The sequence below is a fragment of the Nymphaea colorata genome, chromosome 11, assembly GCF_008831285.2.
Source record: "Nymphaea colorata isolate Beijing-Zhang1983 chromosome 11, ASM883128v2, whole genome shotgun sequence".
In the NCBI taxonomy this organism is placed as follows: domain Eukaryota; kingdom Viridiplantae; phylum Streptophyta; class Magnoliopsida; order Nymphaeales; family Nymphaeaceae; genus Nymphaea; species Nymphaea colorata.
Window position 1 is genome coordinate 3,286,345 of NC_045148.1, and position 23,677 is coordinate 3,310,021.

At 41.0% G+C, this 23,677-nt stretch overlaps 2 protein-coding genes across 2 annotated transcripts in view; one reads left to right on the top strand and one right to left on the bottom strand.

Moving 5' to 3' along the window:
• Nucleotides 1–370: 370 nt before the first annotated feature.
• Nucleotides 371–2,828, top strand: LOC116264816 (trihelix transcription factor ASR3-like). Its single transcript, XM_031645226.2, has 2 exons — nt 371–1,097; nt 2,174–2,828. The coding sequence occupies exons 1-2, from the start codon at nt 476–478 to the stop codon at nt 2,491–2,493; spliced, it is 942 nt and encodes a 313-aa protein (XP_031501086.2). The 5' UTR covers nt 371–475; the 3' UTR covers nt 2,494–2,828.
• A 5,173-nt stretch (nt 2,829–8,001) lies between these two features.
• Nucleotides 8,002–23,677, bottom strand: part of LOC116264513 (uncharacterized) — a 30,459-nt gene continuing 14,783 nt past the window's right edge. Inside the window, exons 7-8 of the mRNA XM_031644786.2 lie at nt 22,105–22,288; nt 8,002–8,781 (exon numbers count right to left, since the gene is read on the bottom strand). Coding sequence (XP_031500646.1) covers nt 8,159–8,781; nt 22,105–22,288 — 807 coding nt within the window. The 3' untranslated portion in view covers nt 8,002–8,158. The remainder of the gene's footprint in view (nt 8,782–22,104; nt 22,289–23,677) is intronic.

Genomic DNA, 23,677 nt, shown 5'->3' on the forward strand with positions numbered 1-23,677 from the left:
CCCCCTCTCTCTCGGAAAGTGTCTCATGCCACACTCGCAGGGTGGTCGAATTATTACTCTCTCTCTCTCTCTCTCCCTATTTGTCATATTAAAGAAAACATTAAAAATAATTACACTTTACTAGAAAATATATGTTATGAAGCTAAGAAATGGAAACCATCTCTCTCTTGTATGTGTGTGTGTGCACTGTCCTTCTGTGTTTCTGACATCTGAGTAGAATCAGAAAAATGGAGTTTGAACATGAGCCATCTAAGTTAAAGGCCAAGGATGGAAATGCGAGTAATTTTCAGACAGCATCCTTTTCTCACTCACATGCTAAACCAGGCCTGTGGTACTGAAAATTACAGTTGGAAAAGCACTGTCCTGAGTTTTGGGGTTCAGACTTAATTGGCATAGCAATCAACTTAGCAGGGAAAAGGATTGGCTCTCTCTCTCTCTCTCTCTCTCTCGCTCTCTCTCTCTCTCTCTCCATTTAATGGCTGATCCTGGTGCTGAAATGGTTGTGGTGGTAGATGGTGTAGGAAGGGAGAGAGGCAGAGAGTACAGGAAAGGAAATTGGACACTTGATGAGACACTCGCTCTGATAGAAGCCAAGAAGCTTGATGACGAAAGAAGATTGAGAGGTGGTGGGCAAGGAGAAAGGAGGCAACCAACAGAGCTAAGATGGAAGTGCGTGGAGAACTACTGCTGGAAGAAAGGGTGCTTTAGGAGTCAGAATCAATGCAATGATAAGTGGGATAACTTGCTGAGAGACTACAAGAAGGTGAGGGAGTACGAAATGAGGCTTGTGAAGGGGCAGGGGCAGGCCTCTTACTGGGTGATGGATAGGCATGAAAGGAGGGAAAGGAACCTGCCCAGCAATCTATTGCCTCAGATTTACGAGGCATTGGTTGTTGTGGTTGGGAGAGGATCTTCATCCAGAACAGATCAACCGAAGCCAGACATCACTTTGGCTGTGGGTAAAACTGTTGCTAGTGGTAGTTTCCAAGCAGTGCCTTCATATTCAGTAGAACATGGCCACCTTCCAATTCCAAATTCAACACTCCCTGCTCTTTTACATGACCCGCCACCACCACAACCACCCTTATTAGCTATAGGTACTCTCTCTCTCTCTCTCTCTCTCTCTCTCTCTCTCTCTCTCACGCGTGTGCGCTCACACCCGCACAGATACCTTTTGGTCCCATCCAAAGGACTTTGTCTAATGGTTATTGTTGTGTCACTGTGTTTCTTCTGAAATGAATGTTCACAAACAGTTTTATCTACAAGAAAGGTTTTGCTTTTTCTGTCGAAAAAAACTTTCTTTCATTACGGAGTAAGTCTGTGACAAGTAGGAACACGCGGATGCCGGATCGAGCGCACGGATTTAATCCGCTTGAGAATGAGTCGGTTGCTTTTTTACATAAACTGTGGTGTTAAATTGAAGAATGTTGGTATGTATGTGTTCTCCTATCATGAAACTTTATTTTTATTTGCCGCAAAAAATTTGCAGTTTTCTGTGACTCTGCATTCGGCTGCACATCCTTCAAATTTCGCATAGCGTGCTTCCCTTTCCACAGGCTTTCTGAGAGTCGGGCAGTTCTTTCTGGTTTTCATAGACATTTCCTTGTTTGCGTATTCTCTCTCTTCCTCTTCCTCTCTCTCCCTCCCTCCCTCTCTCTCTCTCTCTCTCTCCATCTGCTTTCTTGATCTTTCCACAACTGCAGATGGTCATCAATATTACTGATTTCCTTAACCGTAGTTGATGCTTCTAAATAACACAGCTAGTTTTATGGCTATGTTCTCTCTCTCTCTCTCTCTCTCTCTCTCTCTCTCCCCATAAGTAATCCCTGCCCATTTCATGGAATGAGCTTTTTGTTTAATATTGCACTCTTCTTGTAGTAATCTCCGTGTTCCTGCATGTAGGCATTTTTTTCACCACCCGGCCCCTATTTTCACTGGTCATTATAGATTTTATGATGGGCGACTGGTTTTCTTTATATGGGGCCTACTCCATGTACATATATACCAAGATTATGGTTGCCTGCAAGGCTGCAACATGGAGTCCCACTTTGTCTATGCTGCCACTAATGCTGCAGCTGCTGCCTGTATTAATGCTACAGGTCGTTTTTCACTGTTTCTTTTGGTATTGATACATGCTGTGTTATGTTTCATGGGAGACGTCTGATGGCATCAGATTTGGAGGGAAGTGAACATTCAAGTTCTCCCTCGAAGAAGAGAAAAGCCCAACAAAAGCAAGTTGACAACGATGAACTGGACACGTTGGGCTCTGCAATCTCCAAGAGTGCTTCCATTATCGCCGACACTCTTTTGGCATGTGAAGAGAAAGAGGAGAAGAGGCAGAGGGATCTCATTCATTTAGAAGAGAGGAGGCTGAGGATTGAAGAAGCCAACGCAGAAGTGAATAGAGAAGGGCTCAATGGCATTGCGGGGGCTCTCGCCAAGCTTGCCAATTCCTTCCATGCATTGACGACGCACAAAAAACCCGCTGGATAGCAGAAATTTGCTATCAGCCATCTAAAATGGAGAATAATAAAGGTGGTTGGCGTCTTTGGCGTTGAATTTGTCTCAACATGCTCTCTCTCTCTCTCTCTCTCCACCCTCTGGCATGTCCTGGTGGAATTGAACTTGGCTCGACAGAATCACAGATGTTTTTAGTAATGCAGTCATCTGGAAATCCCTGAGTCTTCTTAATAATGGATCTCTCTCTCTCTCTCTCTCTCTCTTCTCTGCAATTGTTATCTGATTTAAACATCAGAGTGCCAGTGTAGGGTTGCCGTCCAACATACTGGGGACGTTTGTGATTCTACAGAAGTCAAAAATTCACTACCTTCTTCATTTGTAAATTTCTGGCCACTGGGTATCATCTTATGCAGATCAGCTATCGGTGGCGAGCATGATTTTGTTCATTCTTTTCAAATGAGATGATTGGATTCCGTTAATCACGGGACATTGTTCTACACCTGCGCCTTCAATGTTGTGGCTTTTTTTGTCCAACTTTCGTCTTAAATCATGAAAAGGTGCACTTGGGTGTATGATTTCTCAGGTGAAAATGGTGCACACTCCTCAAGAAAAACCTCCACAATAAGTGGCATGCACCTCCTCGCCCCTTTTCTTTCTCCATCAATCCGATGACAGTAAGAAGAGATTGACGTTACATGTAATAAAAATAAAGGGCCATCTACTCCTATTGAAATGGTAGCCGGCCATCTCTGAAAGTCCTAATGCTGGACACGCTAAGATATGGCTATTCGAAAAACTTTTATGTGATTACTTTATGAATTTGTCTTACAAAATTGGGTCATGTTCATTTAACACTAAAACTCACTAATCCATGAGTAGATCTAGTTTTTAAGGTCAATTCGTCTGACGCAAGATCAAAGCAACAAGATCTTTGTATTTTTATTCAATCCGTTTTTACTCTATTTAAAAGCTTTTAATCCTCATTTGCAAAGAGTTATTTTGAGTGAATGAAAACCCTAAAGGCTATGTTGCATTCGCTTTTCATTTTTTGATCCCTTTTGCATCTCTTCGTTTAACTATAGATTAGTTTGGCGTTTGATCGTGGATTAGAAGAGTAGTCCTCCTTTTCACTGCATCACAATTGCAGAGGGTTCCTTTGTCCAAACACTGCTTATACAAAACGAAAAATCATATTTAGAGAACTTAATTACCAGTTCAATATTTTTCAGACGTTAATTTGTTGTTCATGCATGCTGAGAACTTCAGGTCTCCCAGTTTTTGTATTTTATGTATCGTTCCAACTTTATCGGATGTCTTCTAAGAAACACTTATATTTTATATAGGGATGTGATTTTTACAAGACATCTAAGTTCTTGCCCAGGCGGACGTGCAGTTTTGAAGTACACGATCAAATAGCAGTACCCAAAGCCTTTGGTTACCAGATAGGAGTATATATGGAAGAAAAATGGAAGAAGCTAATTACTTAATAATGCATTAGTTGTTACAGTTGATGGCGATCTTGTCTAGACCGGTTAATTTGAATCTAATCGGTTGCAAATCAATTTTATTTTCCGGTCAATTCAAGGGCACCACATGGCATATACCATCCATTTTCTATTATTTTTTATTATCTTTGAAATATTGTGGTTTTTTTATATGTATTTCTTCTTATCTTTTAGAAAATGTATATAATAATGTTTGTTGCTAACTCATAACCGGTTCAGCTGAATTGGCAGCCAAACCAGTTTGGTTCAAATTTCGATTTTTACGACGTCCATGGTTAATGGGAATCGATCGAATGAGCAATGTAAAGCTCGGAGAAGCAAAGCAAGCTTCTACATAACTAAAAACTCATTTATGAGCCCCAAAAAGAAAAAGATAATTCCAACTTCCAATGGCATCTTTCATGTTGAGCATGCAAAAGGCCAAAAGACTATGCAAATAAGAAAATGACAACAAAGCGATTTGTAGTCAATAATTTTTTATAATGCGCATTTTTTTTCAACTCAGTATGTGATATTACCAACATTACTTAAAAGTATAGCAAAGAATCTTGCATGTTAAATGAGAAGAAAGAACGGATCCAAAGAATGGTTTGTTTCAAACAAAAGAAATTAACGATGATGAATATCCTGATAAGAATATTTGAACCACCTTCATATTTTCTGAATTTGGTGCGGCCAGTCCCGAACTTGCTTACTTTTCTCAGACCTTAATCATATTATACAAATTTAGTGGATCGGTATTTGGACGTAATACCTGACTGAATTACATTGACCTTCTTTTTTTTGGGTTCTGCATCCCTACACCATGTATTACTTATCCAGAAGCTCTTAGTCGTTCGGATTTGGATCCTGTTCTGCCTTCTTATATCATTGTCCGAACCTGATCATATCCCTGGACCTAGCATCAATCATTCACCAGGTCTGATTTGTGTATCCCACATAAAATTTAGTTTCCGGATCCAACCCAGATCCAATTAACCAGTCAGCAGTGATATGTCTATAATGTTGTTTTAGGATCCAATCCAAGCAGACGGGGTCCAGTTAAGTGCTTCTCGTATTGCGGACCCAAGGCGGATTGAAGCACGACCCGTTTCAAGAACGGTAATTTCAATTCCTGCTCCTTCTGCGGTAGGATATTTAACCCCCGCTTTTCCCCTGTTGTAAACCTTCGGTGGCACCGATTAACCACCGCCGTTAGATCTTGGTCGACATCGACCCCACGGTCCGTACAGGATGAGAAAAATTGTCTGTAAAAATAATAACGAGGAAGAAATTTTGATTGGGTCTGTTGCAAACGACAAAAAATTATATGCGCAGTGTTTGATTAAGTTCCACGGTATGCCCCTCTACTCTCATACATCGACAAGCTTGCCTGCACAGGTCTGTTCCAATCTCCTTTCCAAACATATATCCGTCGGTCCGTAATGGATATAAATGGATCTTCTAAGGGGTCCTTTAAAAGTAAGAACGTTCTTTCTAGCGTGGGGCAGATCAATGGAACTATATAGTTGTAGTGTTTCATGAATTTGTCCCACCTAGAGTTTCATGAATCTATCATCATCTTTAAGACAGATTCATGTAATATCTTTAAAGAGTTTTTTAGTATTAAAAACATGATATGAGTGTTTCATGAATCTACCATAAAATTAGGGTAGAATCATGAAACATTTGAATAACTATCCCATGAATGTATGCCAATTTTAGAGCAGATTTATGAAACACTTTATTGTTATTCCTAATGTCAAACTGCCCTTAAGGAGAAGAAAATGAGGTGGCATCTGCATATGATCGCATTTGATTATCCTGCTACACTTGCATGATTTAGCAATTAAATTGGGTGCTTAAAACTTACATCTCTTTACTAAAATGAACACATCTGGAGATGTTTATGCCCTTTGTTGTGATATTTTATGAATGTTTTATTAAAAGTAACCAAAACAACTTAGACGTACTAAGTTTCACAACCCATGCATAGAAGAAATACATCAAAATAAGTCTAGAATTAATCAGAAATTTATGAAATTGAAGTTCTTATTAATTTTCACCAAAAGCTAAGCACTTTCCATAATGTTTGACATATTATCCCTCTTTTTCTGGGAGTACCTTCCACGTGGAACTCTTGATCAATGATCCTCTTCAATTTGAATGTCTTGTATTTGTTTATCTACCTCGCTCAGTAGATGAAGCTAAAGTTTGCTTCTAATTTCAACTTGCAAATTCAATATCATTAAGCTTCCACACGTGTAACTAGATCTTGACTTGTACAAGTATAATGACTATTACCACTTCTTTCACTCTCTACAATAAACCTTCCATTTCCAGCAGCATATAGACAAGGATGTGTCCATGTGTGCGCACATGTTTATGTGTGGGGGGAGAGAGACAGAGTTTTATGGTTGTCATATTCGATCACATAGTTGTCATGATCAAGTTAGGCGACAGCAGGAACGAAGGATCACATGGACATGGTTCCTGAGTGGCACCTAACTAGATGAGCTCAGGTTGTGTGGTGATAATGCATCTAAGTTAGATGTACTAATACTTTCATTTAGCAATATGAATCAAGATCCAAGCTACCAACAAATGTTGGATGCACTAATGCTTTCATCTGGCAATGTAAAACGTCTGGACCGCCAACAATTTGGGCTTGATCAAAATCCAACTTTTTGTAGCTATAGTAGGATCTGATTTTGTTGATAAAGAAAGAAATTCAATTAAAATGTTTTAGATTGGCATATAATGCCATGAGTTAGTTTGAACATTTCTATGATAAATCTGCTCTAACTTCTTATTAAGAACCTTTACAAAGTACACGAGGTTTTTCTTTTCTCGTGATTAGTCCTGGCAATAAGGCAAGTGCTCGCGAATGCAAATGGTTCCGCGCCTGGTGAATTATCACCATCTGATTCAAACTCAAATACACGTATACCTTTCATACCAAAACCGACTCCAACTAAGCTTGAATCCAACATCACAATTTAAGTTCTGGATTAAACATAAACTCAACTTCAAATCATGATATAAAACTGCATACCAAAGCAAAAAAACCGGTTAACTACTCAAATTTATTTTTTTTCCAAGAAACCCACTAATCAAACCCATATTTGGTGCCGTTAATCGAATATATCAGATTTATCAACCGAAGTCAGATCCAACCCCTTACGACCCCTGACTCCGAAACTTGAATCCAATGGCTCCAACAAGGCTTGAGGTAAACGGAATCGGCCGAGGCGTTTTAGCTTCACCGAAGAATGGGGCCAAAAGGTCGAGGGAGGGGTACTGTTGTAATTTGAAGAAGACCAGACCCACGTCCGTCCTTTCCTCAAGGAAAAGTTTGACTGTCCTTTCCCCAACTACAGACGTCCGGTGTGGGGACAAATATTTCTAACGGATCGCCTTGGTTTTTGTTTGTTCTCTGACACGTCTGACGTTTTGACCGCCTCCTCTTTGACCTGTACCTTGCCCTGACACGTCGCTTTCGTCCCACTGGCCTCGACATCGCGACCGTCCAGTTCCACCCCACTCTGAAGATGGACCAGATTTTCCTGAGAAACTACCACAAATGCCCTTGGGTTTAGGGGCCTGTCAGCCCTTGGACCGATGTCTCCGTGATACGTCTGAACCATCTTTTGGAAACCTACTCGATTCATCCAACCCTTTTATAAAAATGCCAGTAAGAGCACAGTTTTTCACACAAACAGAAACAATGCCCCCGATATTCCGTATGAAATTGGCATTTTCTCACCTGGCACCAAACAAACATTCAAAACAAAAGGCCAGGCACATCATTTTCTCAGGAAATAGGCACAGTATGCGTCCTTGTAATCGAGGGATGGAGCCATGCATTTCACCCCTTTGTAGGAATTGATTGGCACTTTCCTTGCCTGTGAAAAAGGAAAAGGAATAAAAAAGTTTCGAAGGAGCATCCTTTGCCCAGAAGCGAGGACATGAATTTAACAGAGAAATTGCTGGAGCGAAAACCAGGCACATGTACTAGAGATTACACTTTCAAAGGACAAGGGAAAAAGAAATGATGAAGAGACATAACCAAAGATTTCTTAACAGAATGTATACCCTTCGAAAGAAGACAAAATTGATATATATATATATATATATATATATATACAGATCTCTGAGAAAACAGGAAAAAAAAACATCCTTCTCAACAATGCCGCAAAATTTTTGCTCGTAACTTAAAAGATGCTATCTTTCATACTCCCGGCAGCTAGCAGATTGAAAAAGTAATCTTCAGACTCTTTAGAACTACCAGAAGAATCACGATCGTCAAAATCTTTGGTGCCACCTCTTGCCTTCTTGAGCTTCCTTCCTTCATCTTCAACAGATTTTCCAAGTGAAATGAAAGAAACGCCTCGTATTGCCTTTGCTTTTGAATCCGATGGGACCACACGTGTAGATAATGTGTTTGGAATTTTTTCCTGTGAACCTTCAGAGTTCCTTGCATCTTCACTGGCAACAAAACCTTCAACGTCAACACTTGCCTTCTTCAGGTCGCTAGTTTTTCCATGTTGAGCAGACTCTCCCACAGAAATAAAAGCAACCTTTTGTCTTGCATCCACTTTTGCATCGAAACTTTGATTTGGAGATGAATTCGACTCCAAGAAAAGACCTTGAGAATTGGATTCATCTCCAACGCCAAGCCCCATATTTTCCTCTCCATTAACATTACTAGACAAAACGGCCCCAGATTGAACGCCAATTTCATCCTTACTGTATAGCATATTTCTGCTAGGAGAATGTCCATTTCCTGGACAACCTTCCACTGCCTTATTTTCACAACCTAATCCATCACATGAACCTGGAAATAGGAAATCACCGATCTTTCATAAGTTCGGAATCTAGTGATCAATTGCACCAATCTTCTCAAATGAAAAGCCAGCATAAATGAATAAAACGGTGAACTTCTAGTACCAGTTGGCAACATCGCTTTTCAACAGAACCAGCTTTTCAAAGACAGACAAATCATACAAAAAATTGACTAAAATCAAGATAGGTTTAGCAATATGTATTCGCAGGTTGTTTACCAAAGAGACGCAAAAAAAGAAGGATATGGCTCACTAAGCAAATTTCTTAACAAAACCAGGTTTATGCTCTAAGGTCAGTATATCACGATAAATCTCAGGGCAACCTTCTATCTTGTAAAATAGCACGGCAATTCTCCTTTTCACTTTTCATGATAAACCAAAGCAGAAACTAAATGAAAAGTTGTCTTTTTCATTTGACCACAGGTGAAAAGAGGGGAATGTGAAGAATGTCAAGGTTGACCTTAGATCAAGTCCAAGTCTGCCATTCTGTTGCTTAACCTTTCACTTACTGTTGCCATCATAAGGTTAGTGGTCAGGGCCCACCCTCATCTTCAAAAGAAAAAAAAAACAAAACAAAACAAAAGAAAAACAAAAGAAAGAGAAACAGTATATTAACAAAAAACAAAAAACTGTGCTGATTCTGTGTGTCATGGCCCATAATCATGCCTAGCCTTAGATATGGACCATTTTGCTTCTTGAAGCAATGTCACATAGGTGCTGATACGGTATGGGTTTGGGTACGGTGGTATGGGTTCGGACACGGCAATTTTGAAAATTGTGGGTATGTGGGTACGGCAAATTTTATATTCTCAAAAATGATAAAATGAAAAAAAAACATTAATAGTTCACACTTTGTTTTATAATCCACAAAAATTCTCAAAATTAAAGAAAAAATGGGAGGAAAATATAGAATCATAGTGGAAGGGAAATATAGAAGAAGGGAAAAATCAAAATTAGAGAAAAAATTAAGTTTGAAAATATAATTTTAAATGTTTTAAGATGCAGCCATACCCACGTACCCGTGTCGCCGTACCCACGTACCGACACGGGTACCTGGGCACCCGTATCACAGTCTTAAAGTCTATGAAAGAATGATCATGTCACAAATTGTTATAACCTGCCACATAATATCAATTTTCAAAGGACTCTAACACAATTAGTGATTAAAATGTCCATGATTAGCATACAAAATTCCATCTTCCTTGATGTTTCTTCAACAACCTTTTTTTCATATATGATGAATAGCAACGCATGTGGTCGTGGTAGCAAGGGCAGAGGGAGGGGGGCCACCTAGGCCATGGCCCCACCCCAACTAATTGAAAAAAAAAACATTGAAAAAAATAAAAAAAATTAGTTGTGCAATGTATTTTTTAGATTCAGGTTCAGTTTGGCCCTACCCATATCCGAGGTTAAACTGTTTGGCCCGCTCCTGAAAAAAATCCTGGCTCCGCCCCTGCGTGGTAACAACACATACTAGCCTTTTCGATTGTGAGACAAATGAGCTTAGAAGCCCAAGTGATCTCTTCATATCCCTTGTTAAAGAAGATACAAAAGGGGTTTTCTGAAATATTAGGAAGTTAGGGAGGATTTCTTTAAATGTTTTGTTATTTTTATTGGACTTCTTTTGTAATTTCCCTAACCCTAATCTCTCACGTAATGAAGCAATCTTTTTCCGCCTCTCTCTCTCTCTCTCTCTTGCAACATGGTATAAGAGCAGCAGTTGGCGTCGACGGTAGGGTGCGTTTTCCGGTGACCTTCTCTGGCGACCACATTCTCCGGCAACCATCTTTCCGGCGAACAGGCAAGTGAGTTGCTTCTTTTTTTTATCGTCCTCTCTCTTGTCATCGCTACTCTTTATTCCCTTGTTACGAGAGAGAGAGAGAGGCAGCAAAAAAGTTGTCTTGCATTACTTGACCCTAATCTCTATTAAGAGATTAGGGTTAGGGAAAATTACAAGAGAAGTCCACTACAAGTAACAAAACATTTAAAGAGACCTTCCCTAACTTCCTAATATTTCAGAAAACCCCTTTTTTTGTATCTTTAACACTCTCCCTCAAGCTGGAGCATATATGTCAATCATGCTCAGCTTGTTACAACATCTCAGGAAATCGCCTATGGGAAGAGCTTTAGTGAGAATATCTGCTGTCTGATCTTCTGAGGAGACATGAATAGTGCTAACAATTCCTCCTTGAACTAAGTCCCGAATATAGTGGCAATCCACTTCAATGTGTTTAGTCCGCTCATGGAAGACAGGATTGTTAGCGATATATGTAGCTGCCTTGTTGTCACAATACATCTTCATTGGAAGATTCACTGAGACATCCAACTCTACAAGTAGTGATCTAACCCACGACATTTCAGCCACAGTTTGAGCCATAGCCCTATATTCTGACTCAGCACTAGAACGAGCCACAACATTCTGCTTCTTGCTCCTCCAGGAAATAAGATTACCGCCCACAAAGACACAAAACCCGGTAGTAGACTTCCTATCATCTACAGATCCAGCATAATCAGCATCACTATACGCCTCGATGTCAACACATTCTCCTTTCTTGAACCATAGCCCCTTTCCCGGGGCTGATTTCAAGTATCTTACAATCATTAGAGCTGCATCCCAGTGAACTTTTCGGGGTTTTTCCATGAATTGGCTCAACTTATTCACAGCAAAGCTAATGTCGGGACGAGTGACAGTCAAATATAACAGTTTCCCTATCAGAGATCTGTAAGATCTAGAGTCAAACGGCTCTGAGTCATCATCATGTATATGAATGCGAGGATTCATGGGAAGTGTGGCAGGTTTAGCCCCCAATAGTCCTGTTTCCTGTAGAAGATCAAGAGCATATTTCCTTTGAGACACTACAACTCCTTTATTACTACGAGCCACCTCAATACCAAGAAAATAACGAAGTTGTCCAAGGTCTTTCGTAACAAAGTGTTGCTGTAAAAACTCCTTTGTTTGAGCTATCTCTTGATCATTTTCCCCTGTAAGAACAATATCATCCACGTAGACAATCAATATCACAAGTCCTGCTGAGCCTCGCTTGATAAACAATGAGTGATCAAGTTGGGATCGGCTAAATCCACACTTAGATAACACTTCAGTAAGCTTTTGGAACCATGCACGGGGACTCTGTTTGAGTCCATAAATAGCCTTCTTTAACTTGCATACCTTGGAACACTCCCCTTGTCGCTCAAAACCAGGTGGTTGCTGCATATAAACAATTTCAGAAAGGTCTCCATACAGAAAGGCATTTTTGACATCCAATTGAAAAAGAGGCCACTCTCGTTGGACAGCAAGAGAGATAATCAAGCGAATAGTGCCCAACCGGGCCACAGGCGAAAAGGTCTCAAAGAAGTCAACACCATAAGTCTGAGTATAACCTTTTGCGACAAGACGGGCCTTGAACCTTTCAACTGACCCATCAGAATGATACTTGATGGTGAATACCCATCGTGAGCCAACCACATCACAGCGTGTTGGGGGGTCTACCAAATCCCAAGTCTCCCGAGAAAGAAGAGCATCCATTTCCTCCTGCATAGCTTGTCGCCAACGTGGATCTAACAGGGCGTGATGGTGCGAGGACGGGATAGCATGACTAGATAAAGCTTGATCAAACTGTACTAAGTGTGTACTCAGATGAGCAGTAGAGACAGAATTAGATATAGAATGTAAGGTACACTGTCGCTTGCCCTTGCGAATAGCAATAGGGAGATCTGCTGCAGAATAGTCATCAGTCAAACCTGAGTCAGTCTTATCAGTAGAGCTTACCTCTTGAGACGATGCTGGTGGACGGTTGAGAGAGGGACCTAGACGACGAGTGTAAACCAACGGAGGCTCAAGAAAACGTTCATGTGACCTAGGTTGAGATGATGGAAATGACTCAAGTGACACTGGTGGAATAGGAAGAGGTATAGGTGCATGCATCTCAGATGAAGAGGGACTTGACGGAGGGAAATAAGGACGAGACTCAAAGAAGGTAACATCCGCACTGATAATGTCTTTCTTGGTCACAGGATCAAAGCATTTGTATCCCTTTTGATTAGCTGAATAGCCAATAAAGATACATTTGATAGCTTGGGCAGCCAGTTTGCTTTTGTTCGGGCCTAAGATATGTGCGAAGCAAGTGCATCCAAAAACTTTGGGAGGTAAATGAAATAATGAACGCCCTGGATATAGAATTTGAATTGGAATACGGTCTTGAATGGAGGAAGAGGGTAATCTATTAATGAGGTAACACGCAGTAAGGATAGCATCACCCCAAAAATAGGCAGGCATGTGAGAATGTAACATGAGGGTACGAGCTACGTTTAGGAGTTGCCGATGTTTGCGTTCGGCTACACCATTCTGTTGGGACGTATGTGGACAAGTATATTGAGGTCGAATTCCATGGTCGGCATAAAACTGAAGTAGAATGGAAGACTTGAATTCAAGAGCATTATCAGTGCGAATATTTTTGACAATGAATCCAAACTGAGTTTTTATTTCCTTGATAAATTTTTAAAGAATACATATGACTTCAGATCTTTCCCTTAACAAGAAAACCCAACTGACTCTAGTAAAATCATCAACTAGAACAAGATAATATCGAAAACATGATCGAAAAGGAACCCGACTAGGACCCCATACATCCACATGAATGAGATCAAAAGGACTCTGACTCGATGGACTCTGACTCGAAGGAAAGTTGCTCCGTGTATGCTTGCCCAACTGGCAGGCATCACATAAGAAGGACTCTGATGCAGAAATGTCTGGAAACATGCGACGAAGTTTTGGTACGGAAGGATGACCCAATCTGAGATGCCATTGGAAGGGAGAAGGCTTGGAAGGGACTGAAGATGCAGCAACATCAACTGGGATTGACAAAAAATAAAGGCCCTCACGCTCATGGCCGCCTCCAATCATCTTCCCAGTTGGTAAGTCCTGAAAAGAACAAGAGTCAGATTCAAAAATGACTTTACATTGTAAGTCGATAGCTAGCTGCTTCACAGATATCAAATTAACAGGAAACTGAGGTGCATATAGCACATGTGTAATAGTGCCTAAATGTGGAAGATAAATATCACCGCTACCCAAAACAGGGGACAACTTGCCATCAGCCAGCTTAACATACTGTGGTGTAGAAAATCTGACAAATGATGAAAAATTTTGTGGTTGATTACAACAATGTCTAGAAGCGCCCGAGTCTATCATCCATGTCATACCTGGATCAGCAGTAGGAGCACCAACAGAGAATGCTGAATCTACAACAACAGCATTGGTAGATGTAGAGGCAGATGTAGAGCCAGACCTCTGAGCAAGAACACGATCATATTCATCCTTACTTAGGTTAAGAGAATATGACATAGATATAGAAGGATCAGTAGAAGACTCAACCATAGATATTGTTGCCTTTGAATGAGTTGCCTGGGATGAAGAAGGACCTCTGCTTGTGGTGATTCTACCTCCACCACGTCCAGAGGAAACATTAGACCTGAGGTGAGGATGTTTGTCCCAACAACGGTCCTCTAGATGACCAATTTTGCCACAATAAGAGCACTGAAATCTGCCACGTCCAGCACCACGGCCTGTACCACGCCCCCTAGTGCCTCCAAAAGAACTAGGGCCCCGTCCTCCTGATATCACAAGTGCAGAGACTGGTATGTCATGCGTAGTCTGAGAAAGAGTGGCTGCAAAGCGACTCAGCCTATTATACGTGTCTGCTAAATCTGGAAGTTCACTGCCTGTTAGAATTTGAGACTTTGCCACAGAGTATTCTGAAGATAGGCCAGATAAGAACTTTGCCACCATACCAGTCTCAACGTGTGATGCATAACAATGCTGGCAAGGTGGGCGAAGAGCCTTTAACCGTTCATATGCAGCAGTCAAAGTAGCAAAATATTGAGATAGGTCCTGATCCCCTTGTCGAATGTTGCATAACTCCTCTTCTAGTTGTAGGATCTTGATTACATTAGTGGCATGCGAGTATGTCTTTCTCAAGAAAGACCACATATCATTGGCCTTGGTATAATATGCAATAGTTGGGGCTATATGAGACTCCACACTATTCATAATCCAAGACATAACAATATAATTATCTTCATCCCACGCAGCATATATTCCTTTTTTCTCAATAGGTTCATCCTCCTCAAGAATATATTTCTTCCTATGACCAGCCACCGACATTATGAATACCCTAGACCATATTTCATAATTTGAGCCATTAAGTTTCATCGTGGTTCCATAAGAGAATGAATTCCCAGCCATCTTGTAGTCAGTAGACCCTTCAGATTTACTGTTTTCAGCCATAGTAAATAAAGAAGACCAGATTGACGCAAACGTTTAAAGAAGGAGGGCTAGGAAATTACTGTCACTTCAGATCTGATTTAGCCGATGACAAAAAAACAAGAATGAACTCCCAACGACTGAAGACTGTTGCTCCCAACGACTGAAGACTGCTGCCACTTATAACAGCAGCTAGTTCTCATAAAACTTCCTGTCCACGTGTCAAAGAAATCCACGAAATCAAACAAAAACTTGTACTAAGGATCAGCAACAGTCCTCACGCAGCCTTTCTTTACTGAATTTGTATCCACGATCTATAGAAAAAATCTGATCATATTCAAAAAACTGAATTTATAAGCAGCACATAGACTCCACAAAGCATCCACAACACCTCACGCAGCTTGACTTTACCGAAACTGTATTTACGATCATCACAAACCACAGCGTCACACGTCACGCTGCATCCACAATAGTCTCTTCATACGACCAATATGAGGATCTGATCACGCCTTCCACATAGGCGTGATCAGGTCCTCCTTCTCACGGCACGCCCAACCCCTATTCCCTCACTGTCTCCTTATTGGGTGATAAGAGGGAATAAGGAGTAGCGGTGACAAGGGAGAGAACGAGAGAAAAAAAAAAGGAACGAACTCACTTGGCTGTTCGTCGGAGAAGATGGTGATCGCCAGAGAAGGTCACCGAAAAGTGCACTCTGCCGTCGACGCCCACACCCGCTCTGATACCATGTTACGAGAGAGAGAGAGAGGCAGCAAAAAAGTTGTCTTGCATTACTTGACCCTAATCTCTATTAAGAGATTAGGGTTAGGGAAAATTACAAGAGAAGTCCACTACAAGTAACAAAACATTTAAAGAGACCTTCCCTAACTTCCTAATATTTCAGAAAACCCTTTTTTTTGTATCTTTAACATCCCTCTTATCACCCAATAAGGAGACGGTGAAGGAATAGGGGTTGGGCGTGCCGTGTGGAGGAGGACCTGATCACGCCTATGTGGAAGGCGTGATCAGATCCTCATATTGGTCGTATGAAGCAGACTGTTGTGGGTGCAGTGTGACTTCTGACGCTGTGGTTTGTGGTGTTCGTGGATGCTACTTCAACGGTGATTGGAACTTCATGTTCATCGTGTGAAGCAAAGTGTTGTGGATGCTTTGTGAAGTCTATATGCTGCCTATAAACTCAGTTTTGATATGATCAGAATTTTTCTATAGATCGTGGATACAAATTCAGTACAGTAAGGCTGCGTGAGGACTGCTGCTGATCCTTAGTACAAGATTTTTTTTTATTTTGTGGATTCCTTTGACACGTGGACAGGAAGTTTTTATGAGAACCAGCTGCTGTTATAAGTCATTATAAGTCATTATAAGTCGTTATAAGTCGCAGCAGTCTTCAGTCCTAGCCCTCTTTCTTTAAACTTGTGCGTCAATCTGGTCTTCTTTATTTACTATGGCTGAAAACAGTAAATCTGAAGGGTCTACTGACTACAAGATGGCTGGGAATTCCTTCTCTTATGCAACCACGATTAAACTTAATGGCTCAAATTATGAAATATGATCTAGGGTATTCATAATGTCGGTGGCTGGTCATAGGAAGAAATATATTCTTGAGGAGGATGAACCTATTGAGAAAAAAGGGATATATGCTGCGTGAGATGAAGATAATTATATTGTTATGTCTTGGATTATGAATAGTGTGGAGTCTCATATTGCCCCAACTATTGCATATTATACCAAGGCCAAGGATATGTGGTCCTTCTTAAGAAAGACATACTCGCATGCCACTAATGTAATCAAAATCCTACAACTAGAAGAGGAGTTATGCAACATTCGACAAGGGATAAGGACCTATGTCAATATTTTGCTACATTGGCTGCTGCATATGAACGGTTAAAGGCTCTTCGTCCACCTTGCCAGCATTGTTATGCATCACACATTGAGACTGGTATGGTGGCGAAGTTCCTATCTGGCCTATCTTCAGAATACTCTGTGGCAAAGTCTCAAATTCTAACAGGCAGTGAACTTCCAGATTTAGCAGACACGTATAATCGGCTGAGTCGTTTTGCAGCCACTCTTTCTCAGACTACGCATGACACACCAGTCTCTGCACTTGTGATATCGGGAGGACGGGGCCCTAGTTCTTTTGGAGGCACTAGGGGACGTGGTACATGCCGTGGTGCAGGACGTGGCAGATTTCAGTGCTCTTATTGTGGCAAAATTGGTCATCTAGAGGATCGTTGTTGGGACAAACATCCTCACCTCAGGTCTAATTTTTCCTCTGGACGTGGTGGAGGTAGAATCGCCACAAGCAAAGGGCCTTCTTCATCCCAAGCAACTCATTCAAAGGCAACAATATCTATGGTTGAGTGTTCTACTGATCCTTCTATATCTATGTCATATTCTCTTAACTTAAGGATGAATATGATCATGTTCTTGCTTAGAGGTCTGCCTCTACATCTACCTCTATATCTACCAATGCTACTGTTATAGATTCAACATTCTCTGTTGGTGCTCCTACTGCTGATCCAGGTATGACATGGATGATAGACTCGGGCGCTTCTAGAGGTAAGTTCCACTGATAAGACTGACTCAGGTTTAAGTGATGACCATTTTGCAGCAGATCTCCCTATTGCTATTCGCAAGGGCAAGCGACAGTGCACCTTACATCCTATATCTAATTTTGTCTCTACTGCTCATCTGAATACAAGTTTAGTACAGTTTGATCAAGCTCTATCTAGTCATGTTATCCCGTCCTCGCACCATCACGCCTTGTTAGATCCACGTTGGCGACAAGCTATGCAGGAGGAAATGGATGTTCTTCTTTCTCGGGAGACTTGGGATTTGATAGACCCCCCACACACTGTGATGTGGTTGGATCACGATGGGTATTCACCATCAAGTATCATTCTGATGGTTCAGTTGAAAGGTTCAAGGCCCGTCTTGTCGCAAAAGGGTATACTCAGACTTATGGTGTTGACTTCTTTGAGACTTTTTCGCCTGTGGCCCGGTTGGGCACTATTCGACTGATTATATCTCTTGTTGTCCAACGAGAGTGGCCTCTTTTTCAATTGGATGTAAAAAATGTCTTTCTGTATGGAGACCTTTCTGAAATCGTCTATATGCAGCAACCACCTGGTTTTGAGCGACAGGGGGAGTGTTCCAATGTATGCAAATTAAAGAAGGCTATTTATGGACTTAAACAGAGTCCCCGTGCATGGTTTCAGAAACTTACTGAAGTGTTATCTAAGTGTGGATTTCGCCGATCTCAGCTTGATCGCTCATTGTTTATCAAGCGAGGCTCAGCAGGACTTGTGATATTGATTGTCTACGTGGATGATATTGTTCTTACAGGGGAAAATGATCAAGAAATACTCTCCCCTTGTTCTAAAGGAAGAGGTATACATGGAACAACCCCCAGGTTATGCTACCAATGATCCAACTCAGTGGGTGTGCAAATTACAAAAATCGTTGTATGGGCTTAAGCAAGCATCTCGCTCATGGTTCGATAGATTTTCTTTTTATATACAGCAGACTGGTTTTCTCCGAAGTTCACTTGATCATTCTTTATTCATATATCATGCGGGTGAAGTTACCACTTGGCTACTCATATATGTAGATGACATACTTCTTATTGGAAATTCTTCATGTCATATATCTCATGTTAAGGAGGTATTGAAACAAGAATTCAAGATGAAGGATCTCGGCGAACTACGGTATTTCTTGGGTGTTGAGCTTGATAGAAAAGGTGACACATTAACTCTTACGCAGCATAAATATACTCTTGATATTCTGGATAGAGTAGGTATGACAAATTGCAAGCCCATAAATACTCCTAGTGTTTTCAACACAAAATTGAATGTCTTTGATGGGAGTGATGCATATTCAAATCCTAGTTTCTATCGGAGTATAGTTGGCATGCTACAATATCTCACCTTTACACGTCTAGACATAGTGTATGCAGTGAATCAAGTATCTCAGTTTATGCATGCACCCACAGAAGGGCATATGGATGCTACCAAACGCATTTTGCGTTACCTTAAGGCTACTCTTGGGGATGGACTCATTTACACAAGACAGTCAACTATTTTGAATGGACATAACATTTCCACCTACATTGATGCAGATTGGGCAGGTGATCCAGACGATCAGTTTCAGGTTATTGTGTCTTCCTTGATTCCAATCTTATTTGTTGGAGTAGCCGAAAACAACGTGCAGTTGCCAGATCCAGCACTGAGGCAGAATATAGGGCAATAGCTGCAGGCACAGCTGAAGCCTCATGGTTACGTCATCTGCTTGGGGAACTCTCCCTTCCCATTGCTCAGTCATCTTTATTCTGTGACAATCAAAGTGCGATCAAGATTGCTTTCAATCATGTTCTACATAATCGCACTAAGCATATGATCAACACTTCATTCGTCAAAAGGTCGAGGAAGCCGAGATCGTTCCTACTTATATAGCCACGTCTCAACAAGTAGCTGATCTTTTTACCAAGAGGCTCACAGGGCACCATTTCTGGGAATTGAAGAACAAGTTGTGCATGATCAAACCTCTGCACAACTTGAGGGGGGCTGTTAAGATTGTACAAATTGGATCGGGTCTACAGACCCGATCCATCTTGCCCATATACCTAAATATAATGGGCGGTGGCATACTTGTAAATACTTGTTGTTTTCTGTATTTACTTGTAGCATACATTAGGTTATATTAATGACAAGGAGGAAGGGGCCACGGTTGCTGCCCTCTTTTCTTCTCTCTCTCTATTGCACGTGCAGTCACCTCCTCTTCTTCTCTTCTCGCATCTACAAAGGATTCAATCCAGTGGTTTGGCGTAATATCTCAAAATCTTACACATTGGCCATCTCAAAGACTTCAAAATTAGAAGGTTTCTTCCCACTAGAGTTTTGTTTCCGGTTATGTTTTTTCTCTGGATGAAGATCCCAACAAAACTCAATAGTATGACCAGTCTTCGAGGCCGCCTAAGAACACAAACATCATGTTCTTTCATTCCTTGGTCCAATATAGGGTCTCTGGTCTAGAGGACAGCTCCAAACATCATCAATATAATAGTCTAATTCTTCCCACTTAGACTTCAAGGCAGCATAAAAGTCAGCAACTGACCTATCCCTTTGGCACAGAGGATATACTTCTTTCATCAACTGATACATACGAACATCTTTTTTCTTTTGACCATACATCTGCTCTAAGATTGCCCACGTCTTAGAAGGATAAGGGGCTGAATATCCGAAGCCGCTGAATTGACAATCTAAGTTTTAACCTGATTGTCCTCAAGGAACCATGTGTCCCATGCTGGATTTGTTTCATGTGGTTTAGCCTTTCTTCCATTGATATAGGCAATCTGTCCATGACCGGCGATTCCCATAGTAATGGACGCGGACCAGCGCATATAATTATCCATGATAAGTCTAATAGTAGGGACTTGAACCGGAATATTTTCAGTTTTGGAGACCCCGATATCAACTCGGTTACTAACAACCGATGAATCTGATTCAGCCATCACAATGTAGTAAGTACGCCACATGAGGAAACAATGGCAAAGGCTATTGCACGCAACGGTGCAAACAGCAGCACACAAGGTTCCTCATGCAACAACTGAACAAACGGCTCGGGCAACAATTGGACAAACGGCAGAATTGCAGGTGACGGTGCCTGTGCAGCTCGAGCGACGCCCACAGTACTCAGGCAACAACTGAACAAACGACAGCGGCTGCACAACTTGAGCAACGGTGACAGAAGGCTCGAGCGATGCAGCTTGAGCGACGGCCACAGAACGCTTGGGTGATCCAGGCAACAATGGCAGCAGGATCAGGCGACACAGGCAATAGAAGGCTCGGGCAACGCAAGCAACAACTGCAGCTCAAACGACGGTGGCAAAAGTGCAAGTGGCGGCAGAAGCTCAGGCGACGACAACAGGGTCCCGGTGACAACAATGGTAGCTGAGGACTACACTGTGCGCGGGTTGACGACAGGAAAAACAGACGATCCCATACGTGGTGCTCAGACAAGCTGCAGCACGAGTGACGCCATCTGTGGTGACGAGGGGAAACAGCAACCGAGCGATGGCGGACGGTTGGCGACTACAGGAAATCCCAAAAAGGGCCACGCATGATCAACACCAGTGATGGACGGATTCACGCCCAAAAATAAGCTCAGAAATTTGTCGCTTTGATACCATGTAGAAACAAAGCACCACACACGATGTAACGTGGAAAAATCCCTCAAGAATGAAAGTAAGAAACCATGTGAGATGAGAAGGTAGTGGACGATGCTCACTAGCTGCCACCACACCCTTTCTCTCTCTTAAACTTCATTCACAATAAAAAAATAGGGTTACTCAGTCACGGGTCAGGTCTAGACCCAAAGCCGACCTAGTCATACAGTCGTCAACAACCACAACTACCATTACACATCAGCTTCAAGTTTCATGAAATGACTTCAATGGTAAACATGGTATGTTGTCACTTCAGTTGGCATGTCTTGCTGACAAAGCTGCCGAGTGCAGGTAAGCCTTCTTCCTTACCCCCTCTTAATCCTTTTAAATCGATGTCTGATCTGCCGATGGATAAGGTGGGGCTGAAAGGGCTATCAAGGAGCTCAGGGAGAGATTTCTCCTTCTCTGCGTCTCAAGGAGGAATCAAGAAGGATTCTACTCCTGTCACATACAGGGGCAGGAAAGGAAGGGGCAAAGGTAACTTGAGTACTCCTACCAGCAAGACAGGTTTCGGCGCTGGAAAAGTGGAGGAATCCCAATCTGTGCGCACCCCTCTGGCAACAAAGAACTCAGCCTTGGCAGGCCCAGAAGTCTCGATCAGAGTTACCAGAAAGAGGAAGGCTAAAGGGAACTTGGACTGAGACAAAGAGTTACTTATTGAATTGAAATCCACATGAAAATCAACCAATACAATCCTCGTTAGGACTGCCTTAGAGGAAAAGATATAACGACACATGATCTTATTATCAAATGAAATGACATCCAAATTTACCAGCCTTGAGTAAGCCTTAGAAAGTTTCATTTATAGATTACCTTCGACCAGTACACCCATAGTTTCATAGTCGATGTTGGAGATACAATCAGATTTTATTCCTTTTACGCTAGACTCCGCATTTTCGTTACTTTGGGATGTCTCAAGCAAACAGAATTTGCCATTTTCCCAAACACATTGTAGTGCAAGAAACTCTTTATTTGCTGAGTAAAAGTCTCTGAAGACCTACATATGAAGAAAGGATAAGTATAACATCTTGCGAATATGATAAACAACAGACTAGAAAAGAAGCTAATTCTTCTAAAAGTCATAAACAGAGAAAATACCTAACTTGCCATAGAAAGTGAAAGAATTCACTGCTAAGCACCGTACTCAAATTGGAACTATTATATAAAAATGAATGAGAAAAATAACTTTTATGCAGGCATTACAGTCAGACACCATCTACCTATGGAGAGAGAGTTAACCAGATCTGAAGACAAATATCATGTGATTATACATGACTTCAACCCAGTTTGGACTTCCAACAACAGTTAGGTGTTGAGAAGGCTCTACAACATGGTTGCTAAAGCACAAAGACATTGCAAAATGACATTGAATCTGAATTGAATTTTTTTTCATGCAAGTAGACCATATTGAAATGCCTCATGTAATGGAGTAGATTAGCAATTTATGAAAACCTTAGTATCTAAACTTAACTTCTGACATGGTGCAGATATTTGCACATTCTTTATGCTATACATAAATATGGTGAATGGATGGTTGAGTATTTAGAACTTAATGTAATGATAACGATGGCATTTCAAAGGTGAAAAGAAAATGTTCATGAAAATAACTGTGAAACCTTAAAAAAAAAAAAAAAAGTTTGCCAATTGACAAACTTGAAGATTGCACTTCATGGTATATCCACGTTGAAGTAATTCTGTCAAGAACAAAATTCCTCTGGCCAAATCATGAGGCTACCCCTAAGGACTTGAAAATTCTTGTTCCACAGGAGCACGCTTAATCTTTCTTGTTAGAAAAGGTTTGAAATGATGGACAGTCAAGAAATCAAGAACCAATGAGTGAAGAGTTTCATCTCTTTGGCTTTAAGCAAAATACTTTTAAAGCATGGAAATGGATATGATAGATAACCTTTTCATTATTCCTTTATTAACCTTAACTCTGTCTGCTATGATAATTCTCTAAAACTCACCCCAGTGAAAAGAACTTAGCTTTTCGAAGAAGCTACATCTCAGGAATCACTGCAGAATTTCAAAATCAATTTGAGGCTTCTAACTTGTACTACTATTTAACAAGAAGTGCATAACATGTAAATGTTCCTAGCCAAGAAAGGTTTAATTTCGCTGTACCTTGTACTACTTTGGACACATAACCTGCGACACTTTGAAACAATGTTGTAAAAAGCGTATCGTAAGTCATATCGTTCCGGCTTTAAGATACGCCCTATCGTAACGTATCGTAACCGTATCGTAAATTGTTTTAATAAATCAGAAAAAATAGGAAAAAAATCGAAAAATTCATAAAAAATCAGTAAAAAACAAGAATAAATGAATAATATGTTCTTCACAAAAAACATGTTTTACAGAATGATAAATTTATTATTGCTATAAA